An 18449-nucleotide genomic window follows, 5' to 3' on the forward strand; every position below is an offset into this window, starting at 1 on the left:
CCGACGCGCAGGACGCCGAGGCGAGGCCCGCCTCCCGGCCCAGGGCGCCACATCCGCGTCGTGCCACGCCGCCGGCTCCCCGCGGGGGGGACTACTTCGCTTCCCGCCCCTCCGTCCCGCGCTACTTCCTGCCGCGGACGCGTCGGTGCGCGGCGCGCACGGCATGGCGGCGGCGGCGCGCGCCTGAGGAGCTGGGGGTACGCCGGACGGGTCAGGCCTCGGAGCGGCCTACACGCTCCGCTCGCTCGCTCCCTCGCTCCCGCCCAGCGCCCCGCCATGGCGGAGCCTTCGCCGGCCCGACGTCCGGTGCCTCTCATCGAGTCGGGTAAGACGCGGCCGCGCGTCCCCTGCCCGGTGTCGCGCGGCCGCCGCTGACCATCCCTGTCTTCTCCCCGCAGAGCTGTACTTCCTCATCGCCCGCTACCTCTCAGCTGGCCCGTGTCGCCGAGCGGCGCAGGTGAGTCCCGGCGTACCGGACGGGCGGGTGAGCGAACCGGGGGCGAGCGGGGCAGCCGGCGGGGTCTGACCGCACGTCTTCTCTGCCGCAGGTGCTGGTGCAGGAGCTGGAGCAGTACCAGGTCGGTCCGCCGCCCCCGCGTCCCCGTCCCCGCGTCCCCGTCCCGCCCGGCCTCCCGGCCGCGGTGGTCACCCGGACGCCTTTCGTGTCTCTTTCCAGCTGTTGCCGAAGAGGTTGGACTGGGAGGGCAACGAGCACAACAGGAGCTACGAGGAATTGGTGAGCAGTTCCCGCGTCCTCCGCGCGCCCGCGTCCCCCCGGCAGGGTCTCTGCTCCCGTGCGGGCGCCGCGGGGTCGCTCCCGGGGGTGGTCCACGGTGACGGGCCGGACCCCCGAGGGCTCGCGGTGGCGGGATGGGGGCGGATTTGGCAGAAAACGGTCCTGGGGGCGGCGCCGGGCGTAGGCGGGGGCGCCCCTGGCTCGCGGCCGGGCTGGGGCTCCAGGTGCGGCCGCCAGCCACTCAGCGTGGCGCTCTCATCGCTCTGCGGGCCGACTTGTAACCCAGGCTCTCATTGGTCTCTCCTCTTCTGCCCCGCCTCCCCGCCCAGACCTTCAGACCACTTGTCTCCTAGGAATAGAATCCTTAGTGGAGAAATGTCCCCATACTGAGCCCCGCTTCCTCGGTAGGATCGCAGAAAGTTCTGCTTAGTGAATGTGTCAGCGTGGTACCTCTTCACTGTGTTGACTGCCTTAGAAAGTTGGCTCACACGTGATCTTGCTGTATGTAGCTGTTCAGGCTTTAAGTTGACAGCCGTCAGTCCGTTTATTTTCTGAGACAGGGTGTCATTATGTACCTCTGGCTGGCCTTGAACTCTGATCCTGCTTCCTAGGACTCGGACTAAGGTGTGTGTGCTTGCCTTTCTTTTCTGGAGGAGTGGTAACTTGTGGGTTACATTTATTTCCCTTTGCCTCATTGTCCCTACTCTTGCTTAGAGGTTCTTGTGTATAAGTCAGTTTCTATCTAGTTAATAGATGGGGATTTTGTTGTCGTTGGCTTAGTTGTTTATCGTTAATGGAACACAAATGTTTCAGAAAAATATCTTTGGCAATTTTAAGGTAAAACAAATCACCTGTTAACCCACACTGAGCATGTTTATTACAGAGGTTGAGAACAATGTGCTGTTGGTTTCTGGCTACATAGGCCCGTTTGGCTTTGACTTGCAGCCCTGCTTCATTCAGCTTTGTACTGGGCAGGGATTACAGGAGAGCTCCATCTCACTGGCTTCACCATGTGTCCAAGCAAGACCTGTAGAGAGCAGAGTCAGCCAGGTCTGTCATGTATGCGAGTAGTTAAGTCTAGACACCTTGAATTTACAGGGCTAGGGATTTAACTGGAGTGCTCAATAGTGCAGGGCAAGAACTCACTCCAGAGCATTGGTTCTCAGTCTTCGGGTCCCTGGGTGTGAGCGTTGCATATTAGACGTTTGCATTGCGCTTCGTAACAGTAGTAAAATTAGTTGTGTAGCAGTGAAGGGCCGCCGGGCCGCAGCCTTAGGAAGGTTGAGGACACTGGTCTAGAGCTTCTGCCACTGTCCTTTCCTCAGCCAGGTGCTGGCTATGGCATATGCAGTTGCTGAGTAAAACAGGATTGCTGGTTTGTTGTTTAATTTGTCTCTTGAGAGTTTTTAAACAAATGCTCAGGCTGCTTAGATGACTTTATCTATGGAACTACTTCCTGTTACCCCTAATGATGTGAGTTTACTCCTGGGGACCCCGAGTGGAGGAGGGAACCCATTTCACAAGTGGGCCTCTGCCATCTACCCTGGAGCCACAGCACACATGGACAGACAAGAAGTACCCTCTTTTTTCTTGTTTGGCTTTTTTGAGACAGGGTTTCCTTTGTAGTTTTTTGTTTTTCTCTCTCTGATGCCCCCCCCCCCCATATTTCAGTGTTTCTCTGTTTCTCTTTGTAGTCCTGGCTGTTCTGGAAATTGCTTTGTAGACCAGGCTGGCCTCAAACTCACATAGATCCACCTGCCTCTGACTGTAGCTTCTAGACATCAGCTATTCTCACTTTGGTATTTAGGTGTGTGCTTTTGAAGCACATACAAAATGGGAATTCCCCCATATTCATGGACTGAGTCACCAATTGCTGTGTTTACAGTTCCATTCCGTTCTAATTCCCACTAGTGAAACTTTTCTACAGATGAATGGAGTTGACCAGGCACCAGCTACCTGTTATCCAGTGACCAATCAGAAAGCTGTGTCGGTTCTCACCCACCAAGCCTCCTGTTAGCCAGTGTCCTCTGAACCTATTGAGTTCCTTCTTAAGCACGTTCCATACAGAATGTCTTGTAACTGCTGGGGTTGTGTGTGGTAGTCACTGGAGTGCCCTGGCAGGTATGTGGTGGTCAGAACACAACTTGTAGCGCATGCTTTTATTTGTTGAACCATCTCTCCCTCTGTAATTTATGTTGTGCAAGTTACATTTATTTGGTGTGTGTGGGGAAGGTGTGAGTGGGTGAGGGCAACTTGGGGGTGTTGTTCCACCATTGGGTCGGGGGTTGAACTTGGGGTGTTACAGGCTTCACAGTAGTCATCTTTACTCACTGAACCCTCTTGCCAGCCCCACCTGGAATATTTTGAAGCAGATTGTGCACATTTATGTATATCAAGTTCTTATTGTTGTTTATGTTGATGTCTCATCTAGTTCAGGCTAGCCCTGAACACCTACTTCTGCCCTTCCTATAGGAGTATGCCACCATGCCTCAATAAAAGGACCATTTCTTTTTGAGGGGTACAGCCCAGGTTCAGCTTAGCACAGCTAAAATGGAACTTCCTTTGTTCCTGTATCACAGAATCTGTGTGGATGCTTTCTTCTGGTTTTCCAAATGCCTTCATAACATTTTTTGCAGGTTGGGTGGCTTAAGGCAGGGTCTCATGTAGCTCAGGCTATCTGGCCTTTAAATATGTATCTGAGGATAACCTCTGTCAAGCTCTTGATTATCTTCCCTCCAACTCAAAAAGTGTTGGGCTTACAAGTTTGCAGCACAATGCTTGGTTTGAATATATCTTAAAACCTTTTCTAAAAAATTAACCAACTGTATTCCCCCCATTTAAAATCCTTTAATAGTTATTTTTGTACGATTATTCTACTGAATTGAGTGAGAGATTAGTCACCTGCCTTTATCTGATTGTTTGCTCACAGTGTTTCTCATGTTCCTTTTCCTCGGTGGTTCTAACTCTTTGATAGAATAATTTGGGATTTTTACATTCTGGATGTCCACAGTGGGCACCAAGTCAGCCAGATTGGAGTCTCTTGTGCACGTGGGGACTAGGAATTAGAAAGCTCCCCCTGATCTCACACTGCCTCCTGGTGCTGTCCTGCAGTTTACATTGTGCCTGAGCTGCTTATCTGACTTGCGTTGCAGCAAGAGTGCTCTTTCCTGTAAGGGACAGAGACTAGATTTCTGTCAGCACTTAGCTCTTTATTAACAGGCCTGGTAATCCATAGAATTTAACTGGAATCTTCAGGATCTATAAGTAGTAAGGGGAGAGGGAATAGAACTCTTGAGCTGAACATGAGATTTCAGAATGGCTAGGTTGGTAAAGGTGAGGGGCTCTCTGAAAAAAGGAATGGAGTCTATCTTGCCTGTAGGCAAAGGTGATTGGTTGGCCAATCTTTGCTATGTAGAGAGACTGTTTTGGAACTAATCAAAGCAGGGGGGGCTCTTAATGAGATTGTCTGTCTCCCTTTGCTGCAGATTAAATTGAGTGTTGACACACCTTTTTATGTGTATGTGTATATGTATGGATGTGTGTATGCTATAGTGCAAATGCAGTTCAGAGGACAACTTGTTAGAGTCTGTCTTCTGCCATGCGTGTTTCCAGCTCCTTCCTTGTTGAACCATTTCATGGGCCTTGAACAGCATTTTTATATAAGGTAGTATCTTAACCAGTAAGAGGAAAGCAGTTCATCCTTACAGTGTACTGTCCTTAGCAGATTGATTATCACTACAACTCTGAATGCTTACATAGAACTTTCTCACATGCCTGGTCCCATGAGGCAGTTCTGGCTGGCTTGCCAGTACTGAGATTAAAAGAGTGTATTACCATGATAGGCACATTGCAGTTTTTCTTAGACCTTAAATTAGAAATCTTTTATCTGTCTAGTAATTACTTATTTTTTAAGAAAAAAAGTATATCTTTGGGTGATTAAGAGAATTGGCTGCTTTTTCAGTAGGACCAGGGTTCCATTTCCAGCACCCACATAACAGTTCATAACTGTCTTTTTCTATCTCCAGTCTCGGGATCCCATACTGTCTTCTGGCCTTCAAGGGCACCTGACACATGCGGTGCATAGAATATGTGCAGGTAGAACACATACAAATCTTAAATAATGTTCTGTTTTAATTATGTATACATGTGTGTGTGTTCCTACGAGTTTGGGTCACTCTGAGGCCAGAGATGCTGAATCTCTTGGAACTGGAGTTATTGGCAGTTATGATGGTCCTACCTAGTATGGGTGCTGGGACTCAAACTCATATGCTCTTAACCGATGAGCCATCTTTCTAGTCCTCTTACTAGCTGCTTTTACTCTTTGGCACATTAGTTCATCTCTGCCCATGTTCCCGAGTTGGCTTTCTGTCCTTTATTTGCCCTCCTTTCCTTGTGTTTTCCTGTCTCACCTTCCCTTCCTCGAACACAGGATTGTGTTCTGTAGTCCTGGCTTATCTGGAATTTTAGATGTATTCAGGCCTTGAAACTTTGATCTGCCCTCCTTTTGTGTTGGCATTTTAGGTGTGTGCCACTTTGCCATGCCCCTACCAGCTTTGCTCTGTGCAACAGGTCCAAAGATAACTTAATCTAATGAAGCGGCTCTAAGATGTGCATGTAGGGGCTGAGGAGAGGCTCAGCATATGGGAGTACTAGCTGCTCTGTCAGAGTGTCTGGGTTAAATTCTCAACGCCCATGTGGTAGCTCACAGCTGTCTGTAATTTCAGTTCCAGGGGATCTGATACCTTCACACAAATACACATGCAGGCAGAACACCAGTGCAAATAAAATATGAGTAAATCTTTTTAGAAAGATGTGCATGTGCAGTCAGCTCTGGATGGCCTGGCACACAGGGAGGGATCTGTCTGCTTTTGTTTCCTGAATGTTGAGATTAAAGTCATCAGTATTTGTAAGGTTGCAGCTAGAAATGGCACCATTTTAATCAGTTTATCTGAATCAGGGAGGGTACCTGACTAGCTCACTAAAACATGGATAAGAACTGAGCTGCTTTTGTGCCTGGTGCTGAGGAGAGGGGTGTGGCAGTCCTGAGTCTCTTGGCGTGGCAGTGCTGCTTCCTTTCCACAGGCTCCTGGTCACTGAGGTCTGAGCCTCCAGGATATAGGTCCCTTTATTTGTTTCTTTGTATGTGATTTTTTGTTCTGTTGCTTTCTGTATAAGTAGGGTTGTGAATTTGTGTGTTTTCTTCCTAACTTCTTTAGTTCTTAAGGAAAAGATACATTAGTTGAATAGGCCTAATATTTTAAAATTAGAAAATGATCCTCATTAGATGACACTTTAAAAAAAAGCCATTAAAAAGATGTATTTTTTTATATTTGTTTATTTATTACATTTAAGTACACTGTAGCTGTCTTCAGACACACCAGAAGAGGGCATCAGATCTCATTACAGATGGTTGTGAGTCAGCATGTGGTTGCTGGGATTTGAACCCAGGACCTCTAGGAAGAGCAGTCAGTGCTCTTAACTGCTGAGCCATCTTTCTAGCCCTAAAAAGATGGATTTTCATGGATATGAGTGCTTTGCCTGCATGTATGTGTGTGTCTGTGTATGTATGTGCGTGCACATGTGTGCATGTATGTGTGTCTGTGTCACATGTGTTTTATTAACCCATGGATATTGGAACAGGACATGAAATTTCCTGGAACTGGATTAACAGATGGTTGTGAGCCACCATGTGGTTTCCACAAACTGAACCCAGGTTCTCTGCAAGAGCAGCAAGAAGTGCCCTTAACATATTAGAGTTATTTCTTTAGCCCCAAAAGATGATGCAGTTGAGTATCTTGAGTTTGCTTCTGTCATCCCCTGGGCCTTGTACCTGCTTACGTAAGTGCTCTCCTGCTGAGCTACAGCCCCAGCTCATGGTTCTGGATCTTAACCATCTTCCCATTTTGCAGCTGGGGAACTAAGATTAAGTTATCCTGAGTACCATGTTTCCAAATGTGATAGTTGCATGAAATTGTTAAAGCAAAAGAATAAAGCCATAAAGTCCATTGTCTAATGCATGGGTGGAAATGTGTGACTGGTTACAGTGAAATGGAGAGTTCACTTCAGGTGTTAGCCTTTAGAATGGTGGAGTCTGGATTCCAGAGGTAATGCATACCTTTAATCCCAGCACTTTGGAAACAGAGGCAGCCAAATCTCAGGAGACCAGCCTGGTCCAGGATAGTTAGGACTGCACAGGAAACATGTCTCAAAAAACCAAACCAACCATCCAAACAAACAAACAAACAAGACCCCAAAAGCATAATGAAAAAGAAAGGTGGAGTCCACTCTAGCATTCCAGGAAGAATTTTACCTAACACCGTGAAGACATTGTACAGACACAGTACAGGTGGGCAGTAGTAATTAGCTAGTTAGTGGCCCAGAGACAGCCCAAGGTAGTTCCATTCTGGCCCTGTGTCACTCCAGCTCTCCAAACAGCTTCTAAGTGGTCTGTCCACCTTGTCCTGTGTTGAAGAACATAGTGTGGCTGTTTGAATACTTCAGTTTGTACTTCGGTTTGTTGTATAAAAGGGGACAGTCAGATGATCTGGTGAAAATCACCATACTGTTTTCTCACAGGCTGTAAGTGTGGTGACTAGGCCTCTGTAGTTTGTAGTTGACTGTCCCTGGGCATTAGTTTATCACTGACTTTGCATGCTTTGAGGGTAAGAGCAAGACTTCCTTTCAAAGACTTAGGATTTGGGCATTTGTGACCTTTCTAGTGTAGTTCTACATACGTGTGTGTATGTATACATATTTATTTGGAGATAGGGTCTCACTGTGTAGCTTTACCTGTTCTGAAACTCATTATGAAGACCTGGCTGGCCCAGAACTTGGAGATCTGCCTTCCTCAGCCTCCCAAATGCTAGGATTAAATGCACGAGCCACTACATCTTAGCCTGTATGCATGTCTGTAAATACTCTTTTGTTTTCACTGGGTAGTCCTGGCTGTCCTGGAACTTGCTCTGTAGATCAGGCTGTCCTCTGCTTCCTGAGTGCTGAGATTAAACATGTGCTGCCACTTCCCAGCAAACACTTTTATTTTCTGTGTATACACTTTTATGTGTGTGTGTGCATGTACTCAGGTCAGCATGCACGTGCAAGTTAGTGTTAGTGTTCTCTTGTGACCACACGGGGTCCAGGGATGGAACTTGGGGTGTGAGGGTTGGGACTGAACACTCTTAACTTGCTGAGGCATCTTTTCTAGCTCGAATTATATTCTTAAAAAAAAATTTACAAAACCCATTTAGATGTATATATATTATGTTAGCAATTATGCACCACATGTGTCCACAGAGGCCAGAAGAAGGCACTGGAGTCACAGTTGATTGTGAACCAGCATGTGGGTGGGTGCTTGGAACCAAACCTGGGTCCTCTGCAAGACCCCCAAATGATCTTAACTGGCGAGCCACCTGTTTTGCCTTCTGTTTAAAACTTAGCTTTATTCATTTACTGCTTGTGTCTACTTCTGTGTGTGTGCATTCCATGGCACACACCTGCTCGTGGGACCAGGGGATGGATCCCCTGTAACCAGGCAGAACAACATCATCTCACTGTAGCTCTGACTGGGGTGCCCTTGAGCTCACAGATCATTTGCTATTGCCTGAGCGCCTGCATCGCCACACCTGCTCGATTTTTCTTGACTACAATAAATTGGAACACATTGACTTTTTTAAAAATTAAGATTGTCTTTTTCAATCTTAGTAAATATTTTATTTTTATCTTTATTTTCATTTTTGAGACATGGTCTTGGGTAAACAAAACTGACCTCAAACAGGCTGTGTAGTTGCCACTTGTGATCTGTTTGCTTCTGTCAGTTGCTGACGGCAGCTGTGTCTTGTGTGATGCTGGGCCTCCTAATGACATAGTGGGTCAGACAGTATTAGGTAGTGTGTGGGTCGTTTTTGTTTATTCTTATTGTCAACGACTGTGGGGGAGGAACCAAGAGTGCTTGACCACGAATTAACAGGTCACAGATAGATTCTAGCAAATGTACCTATATTAATGAAAGCAGGAACAAACCAACACTTTGTAATTTTATATTTAGATTTACTTACTTAGAGATAAGGCTTTACTATGTAGATCATGCTGGAACTCTCAGATCTTCCTGCCTCAGCCATGAGTGCTGGGGTTGAAAGGTGTGTGCCACCGTACCCAGCTGATTTACTGTTGTAGTTTGTTTTTGGGTGTTCTCCATGTATGTCTGTACTACATGTATACCTGGTGCCCACAGAGTTGTGAGGGGTGTGAGATGCCCTGGACTGTGGTTACAGGTGGCTGGGACCGGATGTGGGTGCTGTTTTACCTGGGACCTCTGGAAGAGCAGCTGGTGCTCTTACTGATGAGTTAAGATTCTTGGGAAATCGGTAGTTGGTTGGCAGGAAGCTGGGTGATTATGGTTGACAAGGCCAAATTCATAGCTTAGTGTGTTGAGCTTACAAATGCTGCTGTAGGTGTAGGGTTTGTTAGTGTGGAGAATTTTTGTTGCATCTGATGTTTTCTGGGCTTCTCCGGTACGCGTTTCACTGTTGTGAAGGTGGTTGTGGGTCAGACCAGACTGTGCAGGTTTGGTTTGAAGCTCTTGTGGCCAGTCTCAGGGTGTCAGGGGCCGAAAGGGTTCTGTTTTGTTTTTTTGGAACATTTTCACCTTTTCAACTTGTTTCAACTGTTCAGTGGCCTTTGAAGGTCCTTGTAGAGTTTTATCAACTGCTGCTAGGTTTAACTGACAGCTGTCAGTGTTTGCAGTTGCTTATTGTCCAGTTATGGCTGGCCCCTGCTTCTTCAAGGCTCAAGGTGCTTGCTTCCTTTGCGAAACAACAACAGTTTTTTGAAGTTAACTCTTATTTTGTACATATGAGCGGTTTGCTTGAATGTATGTACAAGAACAAACCTGGTGTCTTTAGAGAGCAGAAGAGTGTCAGACCCCTTGGAACTGGAGCAGACAGTTGAGAGTATCGTGAGTGCTGGGAACTGCGTCCCTATCCTCAGCAAGACAGCCAGTGCTCCCAGTACTGTTGATCCATCTTCCCAGCCCTGTGGTTCTTGTACACCTCTGCTACCCACGGCACCTGCGCCTTCCGTAGCACTTCTGGTCCAAGTGTGCTGTGGGTGGTCTTCTGCTTTATGGTGCATTCTGATCTCAAGATGGTTGTGTGACCGTGGCTTTGGTCTAACCCAATTTCTATTTTATAGAGTAGATATAGAATAGCAAGCAATAAATCATTGGCAAAGAAAATAACAGAACTACTCACTAAGGTCCTATATAACATAACACATTTATTTATTAGGAATGTATTCCAGTACAACATGATAGTTCCACGTTGAAAAGCCACCATTACTGTTGTACAACCTAGCATGAAAAACTAGTGTATGTGTTTGGCTTTTAGAGAGTGCTTGGCGTCTTGGTATTACAGAGCCTGTGAGAGAAGTGGCTGTGCTTCATTTCTTCATCTAGCCAACGTCTTAGGGGTGTTCAGGTCGTGTGTCTGCATAAAGCAGGCACTGCAGTCTCTTCTTAGACAGCTGAGGATGAGGGTCTCAAATGGAGGAGGCCAGCCTGGCCTTCCAGACATAGCATAACCCTGTTTCAGAAACAAAGCTTGTGTCATTGCATAGCCATGGTGCTAATGGAGGAGCCTGGTTTTAGATTGCCTCCTGTTCGTGTATGAAGCTCTGGGTTAAATCATCAGAGCTGTAAACAGCGCCTACCCAAACAGCAAACCAGCCTGCAGCCTCCAACCCAGAGCCACAAATCCACTACTATAATCCACACCTACAATCCCTGTGTCCTGGAGGCTGAGGCTTAGGAAAGATTACAGATCCAAGGCTAGTGCAATAATGCCTAGCAGGTTCCAGCCCAGTCAGGGCCCAAAGTGAACCGGTCTTAAAAAAAAGCTGGATGTGGTGGCACATACCTTTAATCCCAGAGGCAGTTTGATCTTTGAGTTCAAGACCTATTTTGTGTGTGTGTGTGTGTGTGTGTGTGTATACACACATGTACATGCATATATGTCATTCAGTTTGATGCGTGTGTATGTGTATATACACACACATGCATATATATCCTTCAGTTTTATTTGAGATGCATTCATGTCATTTATGGTGGGTGTCTCCATGAGTTAAAGTTACAGTTCTTGTGGCTTATCTTTATTGAAGTACAGTTAACATTCGGACTCATGATTCTATTTAAGTGTTTACTTTGATAAAAGCAGAATGTTGTTACCACAATGAAAACAGTGAAGAGTTCTACTGGTGCCTTCATGAATTCTCTGATATTCTGAATGCAGTAGGTGGTCTCTGTTGTATCTTATTAGTATATTATTATTTAAGAGTTTCTTTGTTCTTTGATATGTTAATGAACATATATCCCAACTTCCCTAGATCCCTCCCCCACATCTCCCTGACCACTTTGATCACCTCTTTTCTTCTTCTTAGTGAGTCTTAATTCATGGAATTTCAACCTGTGGGTCTTGACTCCTTTTCGGAGTCATAACAGGAGCAAGATGATAGTTAGGAAGTAGCCATGAAATGACTTTATGGTTGGGGCCCACCATAGCATGAAGAACTATGAAAGGGCTTTGGCATTGGAAGGTTAGACACCACTGTTAATTAGTGCTGCTCACGTGCAGATCATCTTTTCTGGTCTTTTAAAAAATTTTTTTATTGTAGGGCTAGAGGGCGGAGATGGGAATTGAACTCGGGACCTCTGAGTTCAGTTCCCAGCAACCACATGTTGACTGATAGCCATCTGTAGTAGGATTCAGTGCCCTCTTCTGGTGTCTGAAGACAGCAAGTGTGTACTCACATAAAACAAACAAATCTTTTAAAAAAATGTCTGTTGTAACCCTGGCTGCCTTGGAACTTGATATGTAGGTCAAGTTGGTCTGGAACATGAGTTCTACCTTCCAAGTGTGGTCATAGGTTTACGTAAGCTGCTGTGCTTGGCTCAAGGATTTGTTTTTAATGCTAAATATTATATTGGTATTGTATATTTACTCTTTTGTTACTAAAAATTGGTTTTTGCCTTAATTGAAAAGAAACTTTCCTATTCCTGGTTAATAGCACTTGCTGCTTCCATGAAGGTCTGGGGGTTTGGTCCCCAGCACACACTTGGTAACTCACAATCATCCTTAGCTCTGCTTCTAGGGAAAATTCACTCTTGGTCTGAAGGTGCACATATCGCACAGATGCAGACAGAACACTTACACACAGATACTTAAACACTGAGAACACAAATGGGCCTCCTTTCTTTCCTCTCTGAAACCTCCCATCCCTTCCTTCCCTCTTTCCCCTTCCACCACAAGGGTGCTTTCCACTCACCCACTCCCGCCCCACCACCCTAGCATTCCCCTATGCTGGGGCATCAAACATTGACAAGACCAAGGGCCTCCCCTCCCTTTGATGCCAGACAAGGTCATCATCTGCCACATATACAACTGAAACCATGGGTCACTCCATGTGTGTACTCTTTGGTTGGTGGTTTAGTCCCTGGGAGTTGGGAAGTGGGGGGGGGGTTGGTTGGTTGATATTATTGTTCTCCAGAAGGGTTTCAACCCTTGAGCTCCTCTGGTTGACTGCAAGCATATGTATAAGCATCTGTATCGGTAAGGCTCTGGCCAAGCCTCTCAGGAGACAGCCATACCAGGCTCCTGTCTGCAAGCACTTCTTGGCATTGGCACGTTGTCTGGGTTTGGTGTCTGCATATGGGATGGATCCCCAGGTGGGGCTGTCTATGGATGGAATGGGCCTACTTTCATGAGTGTGTGTTTTACATACTATCAGATACCTAAGCATAGAGTGGCTGTCCTGTTTTCAAAAGCTCTATTACCTTATGTTCCCATCTGAAGTTTCTCCATTTGTTCTTTTTTCGTTTTGCCTCTGCTCTTTTAGACGGAGTCTGATAGCTCAAGGTGGTCTTGAACTTACTGTGTAGCTGAGTATGGGATTGAACTCCTGCCTCTTCCTCCCAAGTGCTAGGATTACAAGTGTCCGACCAGTTTTTGCTCTGGTCAGTCTTTAATGCCAGCCAGGCTAGTCTACTTGATAACAGCAGTAGCTCCTAGTGGCTTGCACTTGGCTCAGTGCTTGTCACACCCATTTGCCACCTGGATCACCTCCTTGTGGTGACGTCTGCACAGTTGGGCTTTCACCGGTGGGCATGGTTGTCAAGTTGCAAACTCTGGTCTGAGCCCGGTTCATCTGCCGCAGGTAGACATCATAAGCAGATGTATTTGCAGTGTTTGTCCTGTCTGTCGATTCAGTTGTCCTACAGTGTGAAAGCGGTATGAAGTCCAGGATAGCAGGGACTTACTCAGTGCTGAGCTCAGACTACACGGTGATCACATCTCCATGTGCATTGTGTTAGGACAGGTCTAAAGTTTTCATTGTACATAGTCAGTGTTGCTGCTCAACTGGCCCTGTGCATTCCACATACACAACCACAGCAAAACATGGACCTTAAAATCTGTGTTCCAGTGCCATTTATTGGAAGACATTTTCTGCACGGTTTCGAGTTTGTACCTTGTCAGAGATGAGTGCTTTAGAGACATGCCATTTTCTTCTGTGCATGTACAGTTCCTCCCATGGCTTTGTCTTCTAACACCCTCTGGTTATGGTACTGTACCTCCGCAACAGGTCCTGAAATGGAATATTGTTTGCCCCTTTTCAAAGTTGGTGTGGCTTTTCTATGTCATTTGCATTTAAGTTTTAGAATAAAATTCTGCCCTAAGTGCACATATTTAATACTAGCACTTGGGAGGCAGAGGCTGGAAGATCTGAGTTTGAAGCCAGATTTGTACACAGAGTGAGGTTGAGGACAGCCAGGGCTATACAGAGAAACCCTGTCTTGAAAAACCAAAACAACAAGAGAGACACCAAAAATTGTCAATTTCTGTGAAGAAAAATTTTGAAATTTTGGTTAGACTTGAAATAGTTTACTGTTTATATTTTTAAAATTTTCTTACTATGTTTTATAGTTTTCAGTGTGATTTTACATTTTAACTGGCTATCAATAAAAAAAATGTTTGAGTACTCTTGTGTGCAGTATTATTGAAACTCACCTCTCCATCAGGTCTTGTCCAATAAGCATGTGGCTCCTGACCACCTGCTACAGATTTGCCAGCGCATCGGCCCGATGCTGGATAAAGAGGTCCCGCCCAGTATCTCAAGAGTCACTTCTTTGCTTGGTGCAGGAAGGCAGTCTTTGCTACGAACAGCAAAAGGTACCTTAATTTGAAGAAGTGTTCTGCTTTGCATTAGTAGCTTACGTTATAACTGTGGAGCTGTGTAAGCACTGTGGAAGGTAATGAATACCATGGACTATAACTCTGACTTCAGTGTAGATCCTTGATTTTATCACGTGCTCAGTGGGGCCTTCTCCATCCCAAACTTACAAAGGCGTAGATGTTAAGCTAAAAAGCTTGAATTTAAGATGTGCTTGAGGTTTTATCAATGTGAGTTCTTAGTTTTTTCCATTTTGTAGCTCACTCATAACTTCAATGGATGTACTTGTATATGTTTAATAAACTCTTTAAATACTAGATTATTTCTTTTGATACTTAGATTCTGAAAGTCTTTTGTCATAATAAGGAGAAGTGATTTTTTTAAAAAAATAAAGTAGCAGCTTGAAAAACATGCACCAAAAATGTAAACTTGCATGGTTTCTTTCTTTTTTTTTTTAATTAACTTTTTTCCCCTAAGTTATGTGCTAGCAAAATGTTTGGAACTTCTCTAGTTTTTCTGTTAGCTTCATATGACTGACTTAGACTGAGTACCTATGTGTGATATGCTGTATGTATACATGTGGATAAACTGCTAATGGGCATGTGTGTTGGTTCTGATGTTAGCATACTTCAATCTCATCATGACTTTTTGTTAATGAGCTGTTGTTGATGATGTGATGTGATGCTACCTCTTAGATGTTCCAGTAGCACAAAGCCTGACCGAGAAAGCACCCTGCTTGGCTTTCTGCCAGCCCAGCCTGCCGGCCTTAGTTATTTCTCAGTGCCTGCTAACTGCCCCGCCCTGCTGCCCACTGTGAGCATCTGTAGTTAGTTGTCTCACTGTGGTGGCTTGGGTAGCCTTTCTCTTGTGTCAGGCTAAAGCTCAGAGTTGTTCTGTGACGAGGCCTGCCTGTGTGAGAACCGGCAGAGGAGACCTCAGCGAGGCCCTGTTTCTGCTCGTGTTTTGTGTTAGTGCCAGAGAACACCTTCTCTTCATGTGAAACATGGCATGCCTGTCAGTTAGGGGACCCTGAGCTCCGCTCAGTGGAGGTTTAGAGCGATGCCTCTCCTTGTTTCTAAATTCTGAAGCTGGAGTGGGCCACAAAGGCCTGTGTGTTGGCCTCTGTTCTTCTGTGACCTCAAGTGGGGCAGGTCCTTTCTTCCCTTAGTGAGGTTCCTTTAGATCCAGTGGGGATGCAGCTTTAGAAAGCTCACACGAACCCTGTGCTCCTCTCTGAAGAGCTGCCTTCACCCTAAAGTGGGAAGCTGTTTAACTTAAACTGGCCAATTCTTCCTAATGAGCTCAAGGCAAGCCAACAGATTTCAGAACGAATGAGTGAAGTCACAGATTTTTAGATACAACAAAATATCTTCATAAAATTCTCAACTTTTGAACACTGGGGTCAGTTGTGATAAGACTGCTCATTTTTAATGTTGTATGGTATTTTGCATTGAAAAATAAAGTTAACTCAGTATTACAGTCCCTACAAGTAATCATTTACACGGGATCTCTTTAAAGGTCCTGGACCTGGGAGCCTCGTTTACCTCATGTGTAATTAGCAGAGACACCTACCTCACAGGGTTGTTGTGAGGACTCCATGAGCTGATGTATGTGGAAAGCACTTGGTGGATTGTAAAGTGCTGTGCTGTGTTACTGCTGTATCTGAGATGTTTCAAGTTTCTCTCAGAAATAGTATAATAAACCTCCCAGGTTTTTCTGTTGTATATTAGTATATTAGTTGGTAAAACCTGAATAAAGAGTTTATTAATATACGTAAGTATTGTATAAAATCTTTCTTTGGGTTAACTTTCAAGATTTTATGTGTATCTAAAATTCATTTTAAAGACTGCAGGCACACAGTGTGGAAGGGCTCTGCCTTTGCTGCTCTTCACAGAGGAAGACCTCCTGAAATGCCCGTGAATTATGGCCCCCCACCGAGTCTTGGTGAGTGAGGTTGGCCTATGAGGTACCCCAAACTGTTTCTTGAATTATCTTGCAGACTAGATATGCTGTGGCGTGTTGGTAGAATTTACTGCAGTAGTGATAGGCACAGATGTGTCCATCCCTTGTTGACAGTAACTGAGAAAGACCAGAGTGTCGGTGTCACCACAGTAGAACTAGTACCTCGTGTCCTTGTCCTTAGGGATTCTTAAGTAGATGTGCTTACCTTACCCTCCAGAAACTGTTTGCGGATATTGTTAGTTTTTACACATCGGCCCCTTAACCGTTTTGTTGTTTTTATTTCCTAGTGGAGATACATCGAGGAAAGCAGCTCACAGGGTGTTCCACTTTTAGCACAGCGTTCCCAGGAACTATGTACCAGCATATAAAGATGCACAGGAGGATTCTCGGACATCTGTCTGCTGTATACTGTGTAGCATTTGATAGGACAGGACATAGAATCTTTACAGTGAGTTCACTTCTTAACCTCCATTTGGTTCCACCTGGAGTGCTGTAATCTCCTTCCTCGGGGCTCTCTGGTGCATCTGAAAGAACATGGGAAGGCTGTTAGATCTGCTACAGGGCCTAATATTTTGTAGTTTCAATAAGTATTTCAAGTGACCAAGGGACATAGCCAGGTCTCAGCTGTTTTGAGAATGGTGGTTCCAAAACATTGAAGAATCTTGTGTAGCTGCTGGGGAGGTGACAGCGAGTTTGAGGGCTGCTGGGTCTACCCAACTTAAAAATACTGTGGAGCCATTTCTCTAGCTCTGTTGGGATTTATACTGTTTTCAAATAATAGAAATTATGTAACTAAAAATTTCTCTTCTAGCCTATTTGAGACTTAAGGAGTTAAGTGACATCTTAAATATATATTAAGATTAATCTTGAATATATCAATAAAAAATTCCTCTCCTAATTAAATTCTTAGCTCATTAGTGATGACTTGGGGTTACATAGATTAATCACTGATAGGAAAACAAATTCATTATAAAACAACTTTTCTGTGTTGAAGTGCTTATTTGAAAACTATGGAGTGTGACATTTCCAGTGTTTTTAGCATAAAAAAATTTTAAAGTGGACAGAAAACATCCTTAGCTGTGTTATAATGGTGAGTACTGTGTGGCTGGGGACTGCAAGTTTGCGACTCTTGTTCACTTATTTGAAAGGAGGGTGCTCTCCCCACTACTGTGGGTAGTCTGGTCCCAGGAATCTGGATGTGTCAGACTGTTAATTGTGTAGCTTGGTGATCTAACTTGTTCCTGCAGCTGGTATTGGGAACCGAGCTTAGGGTGGGACCCATTGCATTCTTGGAATGCAGTGAAAATTCTTTGTGCACTGTTCTATGTAGAGCTTTTGCTTGAAAACTACTATCTATTTCACGTGTGTTCTGATGGTATTAGTATTTCAGGATTTGGCTGGAAGGGGAGGGGTTAATGGTGGGTTCCCTGTTCAAGTTTAATGGATGCTGTGTTAACACTTGTACTGGGCTATTGCTTTTTCCTAGGGTTCAGATGACTGTTTGGTAAAGATTTGGTCAACACACAATGGCCGCTTGTTGTCTACATTAAGAGGCCATTCTGCAGAGATTTCAGACATGGCCGTCAACTACGAGAACACACTGATTGCCGCAGGAAGCTGTGATAAGATCATTAGGGTGTGGTGCTTGAGGACTTGTGCCCCCGTTGCTGTGCTGCAAGGACACACCGGGTCGATCACGTCTCTGCAGGTAACCTGTAGCCTAGTGACACGAACACAACCTTTGGAATTGGGAAGGAGCACGAGAATGAATGAAGAAACGAATTGTGTGTGCGGTGCCCATGGAGTTAGTGAGCACTCATCTTAGCTCTGGAGGTTAACAACACATAAGGAGGTGGGGCTTTCTGGGTGACTGACTGTTCAGTGGATGAATTGGATGAGAGTGTTACAAATTGGCAGTTATATTTTTGTTTAAAATTTGTGGAATTGAATTGATTAAATTTATTTTTAAAAATCCTCTTACAATGTAAGTGGAAAGTAGTTTTCAGCATGGAAGTGTGTGGGGAAACAAAGTGGGTGGGTCCCTGTGGCCTGTCAGCTGTCCAGGCTTCCCGACCATTTCCCATTGTATCTGAAGCAAATTCTGCCATGTCAGGTTCTTTTTCAGTTTATAATTCTAAAGCTTATTTCTTTTGAAAACAACCTACTAGGTAACGTTAAAATTGCCAGCTGTCATGCAAATAGAGAAAATTTATTTATTTTAATGGTTTGAATTGGAAGTAAAACAGAGCTTGCACATCTTAAGGTTGGTTGTTCTAGAAGACACTAAGTCCCCGCCCACTCTTCACTGCCAATTCTCCGTGGTGACGGAACCTGAGCCACTCAGCTGTGCTCTGCTGGATGTTGTGAAGTGACCTTCAGGATCTGGGAGTTCTAGAACTCGGAGAAGCACCTGCTTCTGCCTGAATGCTGGGATTAAAGGGTGCACCACCACACCCACCCTTTGATCGTTATGTTTTTAATCACACTTCTTAGCTTGATTTACGTTGTTATCGGATTTGTGAGGCCTTTGATT

The 18449-nt window shown here is 45.0% G+C and overlaps 1 protein-coding gene across 1 annotated transcript in view; it reads left to right on the forward strand.

Moving 5' to 3' along the window:
• Window positions 1-67: 67 nt before the first annotated feature.
• The window catches only part of BRWD1 (bromodomain and WD repeat domain containing 1), a gene marked incomplete at its 3' end in the record, with an annotated part of 74882 nt that continues 56500 nt past the window's right edge, over window positions 68-18449 (forward strand). The window contains exons 1-8 of the mRNA XM_080919615.1: window positions 68-325; window positions 399-457; window positions 549-578; window positions 677-736; window positions 13803-13953; window positions 15800-15898; window positions 16204-16364; window positions 17403-17624. Of these exons, the coding sequence (XP_080775741.1) occupies window positions 277-325; window positions 399-457; window positions 549-578; window positions 677-736; window positions 13803-13953; window positions 15800-15898; window positions 16204-16364; window positions 17403-17624 (831 nt within the window). The 5' untranslated portion in view covers window positions 68-276. The remainder of the gene's footprint in view (window positions 326-398; window positions 458-548; window positions 579-676; window positions 737-13802; window positions 13954-15799; window positions 15899-16203; window positions 16365-17402; window positions 17625-18449) is intronic.

This window comes from Micromys minutus, assembly GCF_963924665.1.
Source record: "Micromys minutus genome assembly, chromosome: 7".
NCBI classification, from domain to species: domain Eukaryota; kingdom Metazoa; phylum Chordata; class Mammalia; order Rodentia; family Muridae; genus Micromys; species Micromys minutus.